This window comes from Lissotriton vulgaris, chromosome 12 (genome assembly GCF_964263255.1).
Source record: "Lissotriton vulgaris chromosome 12, aLisVul1.2, whole genome shotgun sequence".
In the NCBI taxonomy this organism is placed as follows: Eukaryota; Metazoa; Chordata; class Amphibia; order Caudata; family Salamandridae; genus Lissotriton; species Lissotriton vulgaris.
In genome coordinates, this window is record NC_141700.1 from 697,294,343 (window position 1) to 697,309,860 (window position 15,518).

A 15,518-nucleotide genomic window follows, 5' to 3' on the forward strand; every position below is an offset into this window, starting at 1 on the left:
CACTGCGCCCACACTCTGCACCCTCACACACCCTGCACCCTCACACATACTACACCCTCACACACACTGCACCCTCACACACACTGCACCCTCACACACTGCACCCTCACACACTCCACATAATTATATGCTACATAATTACAATGCACTTAATGCAACATACACTCCAAACAATACCACTCAGAGCCACATAATTACATGCCACACAATTACACTCTACTGAATACAACATACACTCCACACAATACCACGCAGTGCCACATAATTAAATGCTACATAATTACACTGCGCTCAACGCAACATACACTCCGAATACCAGTCAGTGGCACATAATTACACACCACATAATTACACTCTACTAAATGCAACACACACTCCACACAATACCACATAAATATATGCTACATAATTACAATGCAACATATACTCCAAACAATAACACTCAGTGCCACATAGTTAGACGCCCCACAATTACACTCTACTGAATACAACATACACTCCTCATAATACCACTTAGTGCCACATAATTAAATGCTACATAATTACACTGCGCTCAACGCAAAATACCCTCCAAATAGCACTCTGTGCCACATAATTACACACTACATATTTACACTGCACTCAATGCAACATACACTACAACACCCACTCAGTGCAACAACATTTTATGCTACGTATTTACATTGCGCTCAACACAACATACACTCAAAATACCACTCACTACCACATAGTTACACACCACATAATTACACTGCACTCAATGCAACATACACTCCAAATATCAGTCAGTGTCACATAATTACATGCCACATAATTACACTACACTCAATGCAACATACACTCCAAATACCACTCTGTGCCACATATTTATATGCTACATATTTACACTGCGATCAACGCAACATACACTCCTAATACCACTCAGTGCCTCATAACTACACACCACATAATTACACTATCTATCACCCTCACTCTATCTATTGCCCTCACTCTATCTAACGCCCTCACTATACCACTCTACCACCCTCACTCTACCTCCCTCACTCTACCACCCTCACTCTACCACCCTCACTCTACCCAGTTCTCAGCAAAAATGCAATGTATCAATGTTTAAAGCTTTATTACAAAAGTACAAAAAAAATAATATTACACTTTTTTTTTAAATGTAGTGCCATTATACATTACAAAAATTATTATGTAATTAATAATTACATATAAAATGTATAAGCCATTAAGATTTGTCATATCAATACGTGTAAGACAGGGGAATACTAAACATCTAGCTTTAATAATGCTATAGGTGTCACATTTGCAAATTCAATAAATATTGGCATTTACAATAACAAAATTAATACATTTGCTATTATAAAAACATAAACATAACTTAAAAAATTATTACATTTACAAGACCAATAACTCCAACTTTTCTAATGCGAGACCTATTGCATTTCCAATGCTTGTTTAAGATGGAGTCCTGAACTGTGGGGTTCAGATTGAGGTTCCGCTCTTATGTGAAGCTCCTCTACGTTTGCCTGGCAGCACAGGTCTGGGTAAGAGGGGTCCTGTCTGAACCCTTTCCTATCCGGAGAGGAACCCACCAGGGGTGTCCACTCTCCTCACTCCTTTTTGTCCTCACCATTGAACCGCTTGCTAGGCTGGTACACTACGGCACCAGAATTTCCGGTTGAGACTGGGGAGACAGATTTGAGGACAAACTAGCACTCTATGCAACGGACATCCTGCTGTCCCTGACAAATCCCCACCTTTCGGGACCTTGATGCCCAAGGCTACGAGACCTCTAGGAAGAGGAGTCTGGTCTCGGAGTAAATAAAGCCAAATCCCTCCTGGTTCCAGTCCACGGTCACCCGCAAGTGGTTTACTGGCAGGGTGACACACCAATCCAACACCTTAGTTTTAAATATCTAGGTGTCATGTTAGCCCTCGAAACTGAGCTCATGTGGAGCCTTACTCTCGCCCACTCCTTCCCAGGGTGAAAAATGATCTCATGCAGTGGGCTTCTCTGCCTCTTTTAATCCAGTGGAGAGTTTCTCTTAAGATGATGGTCCTACTCAGATTCTTGCACACCCTCCAGAACTTGCCAATGATGATCCGTAACTCCTGGTTCCTGGCCCCCACTGCAGACATCGGCTCTTTCCTGTGCGCAATTAAACCCCACACATAGCCATGACCAAATGCGGAATCTCAATTTATGACAGAAGGATGGGAATGGCTGATATACAATTATACTTTCGAGCCGCCATGTACTGGTGGGGAACGGCTGGGTGTGCAGAGGCTTGAAAGATCCGGCATACCGTGTAGAAATCTCCCTACTGGGACTGGACATGGTGATGGTACTGCTTTACGGAGACCAGATTCCCCAAGACATCCCTGAAAATACAAGTATGGTGTTCTTAATTTGGCAGCCAACATTGAATTCCACAGGTTGGACAAGTAGATTGACCCACTAGACTCCAATTTGGCACAGCAGATTCCTCCACTACACAACGCAACTGGAAGGGTTTGCCAATTGGTACAAGATTGGGATTTCAAATCTGGGGGATGTCTGGCATGGGAATCACCTGGGCACATTTCAGGGCCTCAGGCCTAGTTCCACCTATCCAAGACCCAGTTCCACAAACACCTCCAACTCTGACACACAGTGACAGAATACAAAAAAGTCCTAGTGGACCTACCAGAGTATCAGCCCCTTAGGGCCAAACTCCTTATGGGGAACATTGGAAAAGGAGGGATCTCTCAAATCTTTCGGGCATTAGCGCTTAATGCCCTTCACCCCAAGGCCCCTCAGACCGAAATGGGAAACTGGCGGGTCCCCTCGAAAACATCAATTGGCATGAGGTCTGCATGGCCCACAGCGAACTGGCAATCTCCTAGCGCCTTTGGCTGATACAGCTCCTATACATTCACACCTCCTGCATTACGCCTCAACACCTCTTGTCATTCTTGCCTGGCGGCAACCCCTGCTCGTCAATGTTGAGACTACTCTGAAGATGATTTTTGATCATGTGACCTGGCAGTGCCCCGCGTTTAAGATTTTTGGACCCAGATTGGCAAAACCCTCTCCAGAGTGCTAAGATAGAAACTCACTCAGGCACCTAAGATTGGACTACTAGAGAATCTGGGAAATATCGGGATTGGGTGGGAATCAAGCCCGCAGCCAGCTACCCTGGCCGAATGACGCAAAGGAGAGGACTAGATTACACAGAAAGAGCAACCCCTAAATGCAGCATAGGGACACCTGCAGAAAAACTACAAAATATGGGGCAAATAGTGGGAATACAATGGCCTTCGCCTTACTACAGCCAATGTTTAATAAAGCTTAGGTCTAAACGATCTATAAGTAAACACTGTAAACTGCCTGAAGCTGCTGGCAATCGAAGTTGCTTACCTTGTTTGTTACAAATGTCTAAAAACTCCAATAAAAGTTGGTAATCAAACAAAAATCCTCAAGAGCTGTGCTGCTGTGGAATGACCCATATGCAAACTTCAGATAACGTACTGCTGAGCCATCAAAGTTCACATTTTCCACATCTGGGAAGTAAGCTGCTGACTCTAAGTCAGAACCACATATTGGTTGAGCCTACTTTGAGAGGGGCCCGAGATTAGTTTGTACTTGCTTGTTGAGGAAAAGCATCTGTTTTTTCCATTTTAAATAGCACACAGCGTGAATACGATCTGGATACTTTGAGGCAGACTTTTTCCATCTGACCTGAAATTGCCCGACAATACTGGAGGTGTGGTGGGGGGTGAGGGAGGGCATGGAAGGAGGGGGAGGGATATTTTAGAAACTTTTCACTTATGATACATTTACAGGTAAATTCGGACCCCATTATGGCCCTCTTGGGATACGTCGAAGACCTTCTGAAAACTATCCAAAAGAACTCAGTCCAAGAGCTACTGGCCAAGAGACTTTAGTTGGGGTCAGGATGTCTTTCGGCTGTTGATATCTGGCACAATGGTTTGCTGTACTGTAATGATAACTATGAGTTATACTCTGAATTGCAGCCTCTTTGTGCGCAACCCTGGGACTTTTACCAACCCCTGCATAACTTTATAGCCAACGGATCAGAATATTGCTAATGTGTAAGCCTACTTCAATGTTTGTAACTGCACGTGTGTTATAAAACAAGTATTTATGCACAATTTAATTAATTAGGATATTCAGCCGTGGTTGGGTACTGACCTGATGGCCTTTCCGTACAGCAAGCTTAGATACATGTACGGTAATTCATATTAAATTCTTCCTTTCTTCTTTTTTCATTTTTTCTATAAATGTACAACTATAGTCTTAATCGACTTGAAGTAGCACACTGATTGTTCCATCCCTCTAAGGTGACAAACTAAGGGCCAGGAGGACTACCCTCAGTAGTTGCACGTTGATGGGGTTAGGTGTTTTTCATAGACCAAGAACTTCTGAGTGTTACATGGTCCATGCACGCCAGAGTCTAGCCAAAGCGACATTGCCTACACTTGTAATTATTTCCTTAATAGCTTTACTTAAACAAAGCGTTCTTCGGCCTTCTTTTAAATCAAATTCGACTTGATATTAAAGATACCTCTTTGATAGCTATGGTATTGATTTGTTATGCATTATTGAAAGTGTCTCAGTTGATGCACTGAATTGTACGTGCTTCAAGATTTAAGATGCAGTCTCAGAGAACTGGAGATGGTTTTGGGATCAAAGAACACTCATCCTTAACTACTATCATAAAATAATCACCATTAGTCACTCAAAGTCGCCAAACACAGTTCATGTTTTATCCTCCTTTATCATAACTGTAATGTGCTTATCCAGTTTATAGTTTCTCACTGAAGAAGTGAGGTTATATTAATTTGCATTGGATATAGCTACTCTTTTAGTGCATCAAAATATCCAATTATAATTTACTGTTGAGGGGGTGCACGGAACTCTGTAGATGGCTTGGCGATATACAATGAAAAACTGCTTGGTATTAAACTAATACTTGGCTGAACAAGTAGTAGAAATAGTTTTTTCCACAATTACCCAATTAACCCCTTGGGTGCGTGCGCCGGCCAAAGGCCGTCACGAGCACTACCTTGGTAGTGCTGCGCACGTCAGTTGGCCATCGCGGCCCCGCCCGCGCTTTACAACGCCCGCACCGTGGCACAATTGCTGCCGCGGAAAACCGGTTAATATCTAAAAGCCTATACTTTTTGTCTAGACCATTCACTTTGAGGATGCCTTTCACTACCTAGGCCCTGAAAGGTAGTCAGTTGTGAGGACACACGATTTTCAGTACAGTGCAAAAATTGAGGCAGTTTAATCTGAAACATTCATTCGCTTTACAAGAGGAGTCATTTAGTTTGGTCACTGCCATCTCGTGAAGCTCTGATAGCATTTTGCCTATTTTTAATGTAGCTCCGACCAAGGTCTATAAGTATAAAGGCCTTGAGGAATCCATGCTTTTTGAATGAACTTGCCTAAATCAAGTAAGAGGTCGTCAGGCAGAAAGAAAATGAAGGAGGCACAATGCCATAGAGGCAAACAACTTTAACATCTTGCATGCCTCCTTCCTCTTAATAATACTCTAACACCCAAAACCAGCGTTTCCTTCCTAAGTTCCACACACCCACCATTTGGGTCACCTTTTTACCTCTTTATCCAGGGAGGCCTCAAGGTGCAACGATCGGTCAGACATCAGGAAATGCCTTGTAGTCTCTGCCATCGGCTGGGGGCCAGGTTTCTCTGGAGCATATTGTACCTTCCTTATTACAAGTCGCACAGAGTTCCTAAACAGGAAAAAAGCACGGTCGCTTTCAATCACTGATTCAAATCACGTCAAAGGACAAATATTACAGCTATGATCCATCGACTCACAGTACAGACTTTACAAAAAGCTTCTCTTTTAGTTGAACCATTTCATTTAGCTCCACAAGAGAGAAAATTGTCACCTACTTGTAACAGTCAATTTGTTACAACTGTTAAAGTTGAAAATGAGTGAAAATGAGCCCCTTAACAATGTGTTACCTTTGATAGATAGATATATATATATATATATATATATATATATATTCATATATTCAAGTGCTCATAGGACCCGAAACTCGTCATGGCGGAGATTATGTTGCACGCATAATAAAGACTTTGCAAATTACCTGCATGGGTCAGTGTTCGTTTTTCTGGAGGATTACAATGCATACAAACAAAGCTGACCTACGCGTTTCAGCTTGAGACTTCTACACACATATGTATAAATATATATATTACATATATACATACACACACAAACCCTGCACACAAACACACTGCATTAAACACAATACTTACCTCAAGTTGACTCAGGTTTTTTATGGTATGTGGCACCGTGTACAAGACAGAGAGGTCCACATCCTAGGTAGCAGTCTGGATCAGGCAGAGAGCCTGAAACCAGAAGGAAAGCAGGGGGCACAGAAAGGAGGACTGAACCCAAGGGATGCAGGGTAAGATAACAGAACAGGTGTGGAGTAGAAGTGGAGCACACTGATACAAGAATCAGTCAGGAGAAAGAGTAGCACCAGCACAGGAAAGCCGAGGAAGACGAGGAGGAAAGAAGAGGAGCAGGATACCAAAAGAGGCCAGTCCAGGAGACAAGAAAATGTGGCTTTCCAAGGGGAGCAAATTGGAAAGTGAATAATGCCAGCAAAGGGCAAATACAGAAAGTAAACTGGTGCAAGAAAAAGAGAGCTGAAAAGGTGTTAGAATGGGAGGTGTGCAAACACCATACAACTTTATGTTGTGGATGGCAAAAAAAATGTATACTTCGAACAGGATATTTATTACAATTAGCTCATTTTAATTCATCCTGTAATGTTAAGAAGCAAACATGTCATCAATGTACCTGTTAATCACACGTTATCACACATTATTTAATATATTATACACTTAAACCAAAACAGATCTATAGGGTATATACCTTCTATGTATATATGAATCAATACATTTATTGGCTGGTAATGTCTCCCAGGCTTAGGAGATGCATGCTAGACCACCAACATTTTTTGTAATATTAGAGATAACCTTTTTGTTAGACTCCTATGTAACATGATAGGCCGATTCAATATGCAACACTGATTGTGGTACGTACGGAGAATTGCACAAGATTCAATAAAATATGGATTTACTTCTTTCATTTGGATCTCAGCTAGATTTACTGAGTAGCCAGTACTAAACATCTAGCAGGAGAAAGAAAATGAAGATTCTTCTGAAGGTTTTTAAAGACCTATTGACAAATGTAATCCACAAAGAAGTCTGTATTCATGCACAGATACAGACTAGTGTGAAAGGCCTGGAATGTGGCAGATTTATTTTCAAAGCTCTGCAACAGGGATATTAATAAGGTGTGCACATGTTTAGCGTTGCATCTTTAATGGGGAGCCAAAGACCCGAAGGGGTGGGGGTGTCCGGCAGAGAGCCAAAGAACTTGATAAAAAACACAAAAGACACATTGAGGAGACTTCTATTGGAATATGTTCAGAGTCAAAGTGCAGAAAACTGAATGGATTTGTCTCCCCCACTGAACATTCTGGCCTAATTTGCATCAACTGTTCAGAAGGGGCAAGAGAAACATTTTTGACAGCAAATAAGAAATGAGGGACCTCCATCCTTTTAGTTTAGATATTTCTAATCCTACTGTTACAGAACAGATCAGATTGAAACTGGAAAACAGATGAGATTGTGGAGTGAAAAAACGCAAGAACTCCATTTTTTCATTTTAAGAGCATTAGCTCTTGATCGGTGGTATTCTTGAAAGATTACATCCTTAGAATAATTGATAGGAGCCAGGATGAATGCCAAAACACGTGATTTTTACTTTTAACTTTATAGAATCATGCCTGTTGGTGTAGACCTCAGGGACATGCCTGGGGACTGCGAGGGTATGGGCAAGTCACTGCTATACAGGAGATGTTTAGACACTGACACCAACAAATTCAGATACAAAACGTAGGAGAATTTGTACTGTAACAGTAATTTAGGCGACCATAGTGCCCACAACATGCCCTACACATAGCAGTTGTGAAGCTCTTTTTTGGATTCCTTCAGCAATGAAAAGTAAGTTACTTGTAATCCTTCTTTGACATCTTAGGAGTCGAAGTCGTAAACAGTCCCAACTGTTAAGAGGATCTGGAATGAATACACTCACAAATTTATCTTCCCTGTCTTAGGAGTGTCATGGGGAGATGGGGGGAGGCGCATTGTAGCGGACTCTTATTTTTACCATTTGAATAGTTGGAATCTTAACAGACCTCATACTGTCAGCAGGATTAGGGGAAGGCATACAGAAAATGTCCAGACCAGTTAATCAAAAGAGTACTTTTCAATGATCTTGGATCCAGTCACATGGATGTAAAGCCATAGTGTTTTGTGTACATTGGTGTGACAAACTTCTATTTGTGGGAAACTCAATTCTATAAAAATGACCCATTGGTCTTTCCTCATAGAGTCTGCTTAGAGTGTCATCTTGGATTTTCTGCATGCGATAGTGCCTCATCTCCAACCGTACTTGTTAAAGCCTTTTATTTCCTAGATGTGCTCCCAATTCCAGTAGAGACAAGTGTGACAGTGATTGGAGTCAGATTTTGATGAAAAGGAATCCCATGCAAAAAGAAGGGCACTATTACACCATCATTGATGAGAGGGTTTCCACTGATGCATGAGATGATTAGAAACAATTTTTCTTGCAGGTTCTCCCAGTATTGTATTAATTTGTTTGGTTTTTAAGTTTTGCTGGGAATATTGGCCAACTAGTTTTTTTTAACCTTTTTATATGTTTTATTAATACTTAATAAAATACTTGTATTTTTTCAGCACTTGGCCTTTGATGGTGGTGGTGTTATGTTCTGGTGATTTGATTAAGTGTATGATTGTATGTGTTTTGGTTAAGTAGGTTGCCCAAAGGGGATTGCTTTTTGACTGAGATACTTCAAACACAAGCCAGAAAAAAATAAGTTTAACTCCAGAGCATTTCCCAGTTTAAGGCTACAAAGCAGTGCTCTGTTTTTGGCTTTGCACGGCTGTTGTCTATGTGGCTAGATGTCCCTTCATTGCTCACATGTTTTCATAAGGGAATTACAGAACCAAGTTTAGGTTAATGATGCAAGGGTGTTTTCAGTATTCATTTTTGTTCTTTTTTTATTGAGAAAACATAGAAACTGCAGCCTATTTTAGGCCAAGTCTGAATTTTATATTTGCTCCATTAAAAATGCAGGATATATACCATATACATTAATGATTATAATTATATTGTTTTGAGATTTTGTGACCCTACATATATGGGTAGGGCTAGTTTAGAGTTTAGGACTAGTAGTGAAGATATTCCCATGCAGAAGAAGTAGTTTCTTACCTGTAACTCCAGTTCTGTAGTAGGGGTATCACTGTTATAGTCATAATCTAGTGAATAGTCCCGCTCATGTGCGGGGACCCCGGAGCAATCAAAAATAATCTCTTAAGCTGTCTTCTTTGCAGTATTGCATAGACACTTAAGAGAGAATTAAAGACAAATAATGCAGCCTATACATTGAAGGCTACACTGTCCAGTACTTCAACTAGAAATGCAAGGATATTCCAAAAATATCCCACTTTAGACCGGTCTTCCAGTAACTATGAAAAACACTCCTCCCCCCCCCTCACCAAATCCTTGGAATGATAGAGAGGAAGGACAGGACAGACAAGCCCCCATAGGCTGCCATTATGTGGCTTAAAAAGGGATACCGTGCCTTTAAGGAAACTTTCCAGAACTCTCCAGGTATCCCAGAATGCACAGCAACTCCCTCCACTTTCAGTTCTTTTTGGAGGTGTATCACCTAGACCTGTAGCATTCATCATTTCATCACTTTCTCCACCGGGGAGGAGGGCGGGCGCTTATGACTATAACAGAGATACCCCTACTACAGAACTGGAGTTACAGGTAAGAAACTACTCCTTCTGTAGTAGGGGATCTCTGTGTATAGTCCTAAACTAGTGAATAGAATGGCAAGCCCATCCAAAAACAACCCAGCGGTGGAGAAAAAGACCACACCACTATTATGCGAAAAGATTTGACCTGAGCATCTGCCCTGGCATCAGAGTCCAGACAATGTTTAGCAAAGGTATGGACCGACTTCCAAGTGGCAGCCTTGCAGATTTCTGCAATGGGAACATTACGAAGCAAAGCAGTTGTGGCCGCTTTGCCCCTGGTGGAATGAGCCTTAGACTTACCCCCTATGGTCTTATTCACTTTCTGATAACAAAGCTGGATACACAACACAATCCACCTAGAGATAGATTGCTTCGAAGTAGCCAGACCAGTCCTAACCGACCCATAGTTGACAAACAATTGGTCGGACCTGCGAATGTCTTTAGTCTTATCCAGATAGAATTTCAACACTCATCTAACATCCAGGGAATGGAGAGACCTTTCCGCTGGAGTAGAAGGATTCTGGAAAAAAGTTATAGTCTGATTAACATGAAAATCAGAAATCACCACTGGGAAGGAACTTCGGGTGAGTACGCATAACAACCTTAGCAGCATGAAACACAGTATAAGGTTCTTGGCAATACAATGCCTGAATCTCACTCACCCTGCGGGCCGATGTAATGGCCACGAGGAACGCCGCCTTCCACGACAGGTGCTGCAGCGAAGCCTTATGAATAGGTTCAAAAGGCAACTTCATCAATCTGGACAGCACCACATTCAGTTCCCATGCCGGTGAAGGAAGTCGAACAGGAGGGAACACCTTCTTCAATCCTTCCAAAAAATCCTTAATCACAGGGATCTGGAAGAAAGATGTCTGTGAAGAACATTTTCTGTAAGCAGTCAGTCAATGCAGCCAGATGAACCTTAATGGAATGGAAATTAAGTCCAGACTGAGCCAGATGCAGAAGGTATGGAAGGAGGACATCCTCCTTGCAGGTCGTAGGATCATAGTTCTTAGACATGCACCAGATGCAGAATCTCCTCCATTTATAATCATAAGAGGTCCTAGTAGACGGCCTCTTCGCCTCCTTCAATATGTCCATGCAATCCTCAGGAAGATTTAAGTGGCCATATTGCACTATCTCAGGAGCCATGCCACCAAACTCAACGACGAGAGGTTGGGGTGCAACATCTGCCCCCCGAACTTCGTGAGAAGGTCCGGCCGACACGGCAGCCGCCGATGAGGCAGGATCGAGTGATGAAGCAGGTCCGTGAACCACCACTGGCTGGTCCATTCCGGAGCAATGAGGATCATCCGCGCCAGAGACTGGGCCAGCTTGATGAGTACCGCTGGAATCAGGGGAATGGGTGGAAAGGCGTACAGAAAGCTGTTCGACCAGTTGATCCATAACGCGTTCCCCAGCGTCCCCGGTTGGTAATACCTCGAGGCGAAGTCGCAGCATTTGCTGTTTTCGGCGGTGGCGAACAGATCCACGTCTGGAGTGCACCACACGGCGAAGATGTCTTCAAGCACTTCGTCGTTTATGACCCACTCATGGTTTTCTTGCAGCAGCCTGCTGAGGGCGTCCGCCTGAACATTCTGTACACCGGGCAGATGAGTCGCGGTTATCGTCAATCCTCTGGCTAGCAGCCAGTGCCAGATAGACTACTCCTCCTGCGACAGTGTGCGCGATCTCGAGCCCCCCTGCTTGTTGAGGTAATACATTGTGGTCATATTGTCCATCTGTACAAGCAAGGAGCTGGTCTGGAAGGACGGAAGAAAGGCCTTCAGTGCCAAGTGAACAGCTCTGAGTTCCAAGAAATTAATGTGATACATGGACTTCGCCGGACACCGCTGTCCTTGGATCTGTAGATGGTCTGAATGCGCTCCCCGGCCCAGGAAGACGTATCCGTCACAATAGTCCGAGTCGGGATATCCTTAGCCCGACCCGCCTCCCAGCTGAACCGCCCTCCCACAGACAACAAACAGCGCTCCATTACCTGGAAGCGCCGTGACTCGCTCTTCGCTTCCGAGCTGAGTGGTCGCTCCCCTGCTGCTGCGGTATCGTTGCAGAACGCATATTACATGTTTTGGAGTGTTATTTAAAACTATAGCCTGCTTTGTGCTCTGATTGCCGCTGCGTGCCCTGTCTGACGCTTTTGACCATTTGCATAGTTAATTAGCTGATTTGCCCTTCGCATTGTTACATTGCCAGCGTGACTTTACTTGCAGATTTGGTGCTTGTGCTCAAAATCGCCGCTTTGCTTATTATTGCATTTTGATTTGATAGCGTTATTCAGCATTTGTGTTTTCCCCCAAGCGCTCTCTCCGTCCTGACCCCTCCGCCTCCATTTTGTTGTTATTGACCTCCTCCTTAGCCCGACCCGCCTCCCAGCTGAACCGCCCTCGCCCCTCTCCTGTCCATTAATGTCAGATGGTCCCACGCGCAGCGTCCACGCGCTACGTACACGCCGAAGGTGCGCCAAAGGTAAGCCCGTCTACGCCCGTCCGCGCCTGGACCGCGCCCAGCGCCATACCCCCTGGACCTCGCAATGCCCAGCCCTCCCGCATTACCTACGATGCCACCACCCTCCTAGCCCTTAACCCCGGTCGCGCCCCCAACTGCGTCCAAGCCGCTCCTGGACACACCCATGGACCTTTCTCTTGCTACTCCTGCAAATTCAGCGGCACCGACAACATCTCCGCTACGACCACACCACAGACTCCCGACCCCAACCACCTACAATGCATCCTTCTCAACACCCGCTCGGTCCACAGACACGCCATTGACCTATGGAATCTACTTGACACCATCTCTCCAGACATCGCCTTCCTAACGGAAACATGGATGAACGCTTCCTCCGCACCAGACATCACCATTGCCATCCCTGAAGACTATAAGATCACTCGCAAAGACCGTATCAGCCACACAGGAGGAGGAATCGCTATCGTCCATAAGAAAACAATCCGCATCTCAACCAGCTCTGATGCCAACCTCGCCAACTCCGAACACCTTCACTTCCAGATCCACATCGACCCCAAAACCACACTCAGAGGCACCCTCCTCTACAGACCACCAGGACCTCGCACAAAATTCAGTGAAGACGTCACGGACTTAATCACTCCACACGCGCTCCCCTCCAAAGAATACATCCTTCTGGGAGACTTCAACTTTCACCTTGAAAAGATCAACGACCGCAACACCACCACCCTCCTGGACAACCTCGCCAACCTCGGACGTAAACAACTGGTCACTTCCCCCACCCACATCGCAGGTCACACACTCGACCCCATCTTCACCTCCAGCAATCATGTCTCCTTCAGCCACACTACGGATCTCCTCTGGACTGACCACAGCTGCGTTCACTTCACCTACAACAAGCCAAAACCCACCAACCACCTCCAACCAACTCTGCAAAGAAACTGGAACAAAATCACCACCGACCAGATCTCCTCATCGCTCCTTCTAAACACCCCAGCCCACTCCTCGGACCCAAACCTAGCCGCCGCCAACTTCACCATATGGTTATCCGACACCGCCGACACCTTAGCACCACTGAAAAAACGTCAAAGCAAACCTGGCAACAAGAAGGCCTCATGGTTCAACGATGATCTTAAGAAGTCCAAGAAACTCTGCCGCACCCTTGAAAAAGCTTGGAAAAAAGATCCAACCACCAGCACCAAGGACGCCTTCAAAAACGCCACCCGCACTCACCACCAATTAATCCGAAAAGCAAAGAAAACAGCATTCAAGGATCAACTTGACAACAACGCCCACAACAGCAAGGAACTTTTCAACATCGTCAAGGAGTTTTTCAATCCCTCGGCCAACTCCAACGACATCACCCCCTCTCAAGCCCTCTGCGACTCCCTAGCCTCATTCTTCCACAACAAGATTGCAGACATCCACAACAGCTTCGACAACCAACCCGGAGCCCAACCCACCCAACCACATGCTGAACACTCTCACCCCTTGAACACCCTTAACGACTGGAACCCAATCTCCACTGAGGACACCATCCGCCTGATGAACTCCATCCACTCAGGATCCCCCACAGACCCATGCCCTCACCACATCTTCAACAAAGCAGACTCCGTCATAGCACCGCACCTCCGAGACGTCATCAACTGTTCCTTCAATTCCGCCACCTTCCCGGAAAGCTGGAAACACGCTGAACTCACCGCCCTTCTGAAAAAATCCACAGCGGACCCCACCGAACTCAAAAATTACCGCCCCATTTCGCTCCTTCCATTCCCGGCCAAAGTAATCGAGAAAGCTGTCAACAACCAGCTCGCCGCTTTCCTCGAAGCCAACAAATCCCTCGACCCCTCACAATCTGGCTTCCGAGCAAAACACAGCACTGAGACCGCCCTCATCGCAGCAACAGACGACATTCGAACTCTACTAGACAACGGGGACACAGTCGCCCTCATCCTCCTCGACCTCTCTGCAGCATTCGACACAGTCTGCCACAGCACCCTTTTACAACGCCTCAGCAACATCGGAATACAAGGAAAAGCACTTGAATGGATCACCTCGTTCCTCACCGGAAGAACCCAGAGAGTCCGCCTTCCACCATTCAAGTCCGAGGCCACCGAAGTCATCTGTGGTGTACCACAAGTATCCTCACTCAGCCCCACCCTCTTCAACGTATACATGAGCCCCCTCGCGGCCATCGCCAGCCAACACAACCTCAACATCATCTCTTACGCGGATGACACTCAACTAATCCTTTCTCTCACCAAGGACCCCAGCACCGCCAAAACTAACCTACACGAAGGAATGAAAGAAGTTGCTGAATGGATGAAACACAGCCGTCTGAAACTGAACTCAGATAAAACAGAAGTCCTCATCCTAGGTACCTCCCCCTCTGCATGGGACGACTCCTGGTGGCCGGAAGCCCTTGGAAAAGCACCCATCCCGACAGACCACGCACGGAACCTAGGCGTTTATTTATTTATTTATTTTTAGAGTTTTCTATAGCGCGAACTTGAACCGATTAGGTTATCAGAGCGCTTTACATAGCACCAGTTCCGTTACATGTTATCACAGCAGTTTACATAGAATCAGTTACGTTGCACATTTCAGGATCTTGAACCGATTAGGTTATCAGAGCGCTTTACATAAGACAGCATTCGATGTCCAGTGCCCTCCTCCGCCGTGTAGCGGGGGACCACTTCCAGCCCTCCGAAGTCGTCGAGCTGTCGGGACTAGGCTCCTGGAATTTCAGCTGCCCCTTTACAAGGCACTTTACCTAAAATCAGTTACGTTACACATTTCAGGAACACCTTTCTTTTTGCTCTAGTGGATAGGGTTATCTCTTCACACGGTGGAAGGGGTACACCTGGTTATATTCCAACAGTTCCACAGGCGATTAGTCGTAAAAGCTATAATTCTAACACAGGGAGGGGATACACATGGATACAATCTAAAAATCAAATAGTATACTAGTCATTAGAGTTATCTTCTATCTTGACAGGAGGGATGTGACTGGAAACACTCTAGGGGTAATATAGGGGTGGTAGAGAGTACAAAGGACTATCTGTGCATTACAGGAGAGGACAATCTGTGCATTACAGGAGAGAAAAGTGAAATGGGTGCAGGT

At 44.9% G+C, this 15,518-nt stretch overlaps 1 protein-coding gene across 1 annotated transcript in view; it reads right to left on the reverse strand.

Annotated features, from left to right (window-relative positions):
* Positions 1-15,518, reverse strand: part of ARRB2 (arrestin beta 2) — a 269,502-nt gene that overhangs the window by 124,114 nt on the left and 129,870 nt on the right. Inside the window, exon 8 of the mRNA XM_086945904.1 lies at positions 5,634-5,769. Coding sequence (XP_086802030.1) covers positions 5,634-5,769 — 136 coding nt within the window. The remainder of the gene's footprint in view (positions 1-5,633; positions 5,770-15,518) is intronic.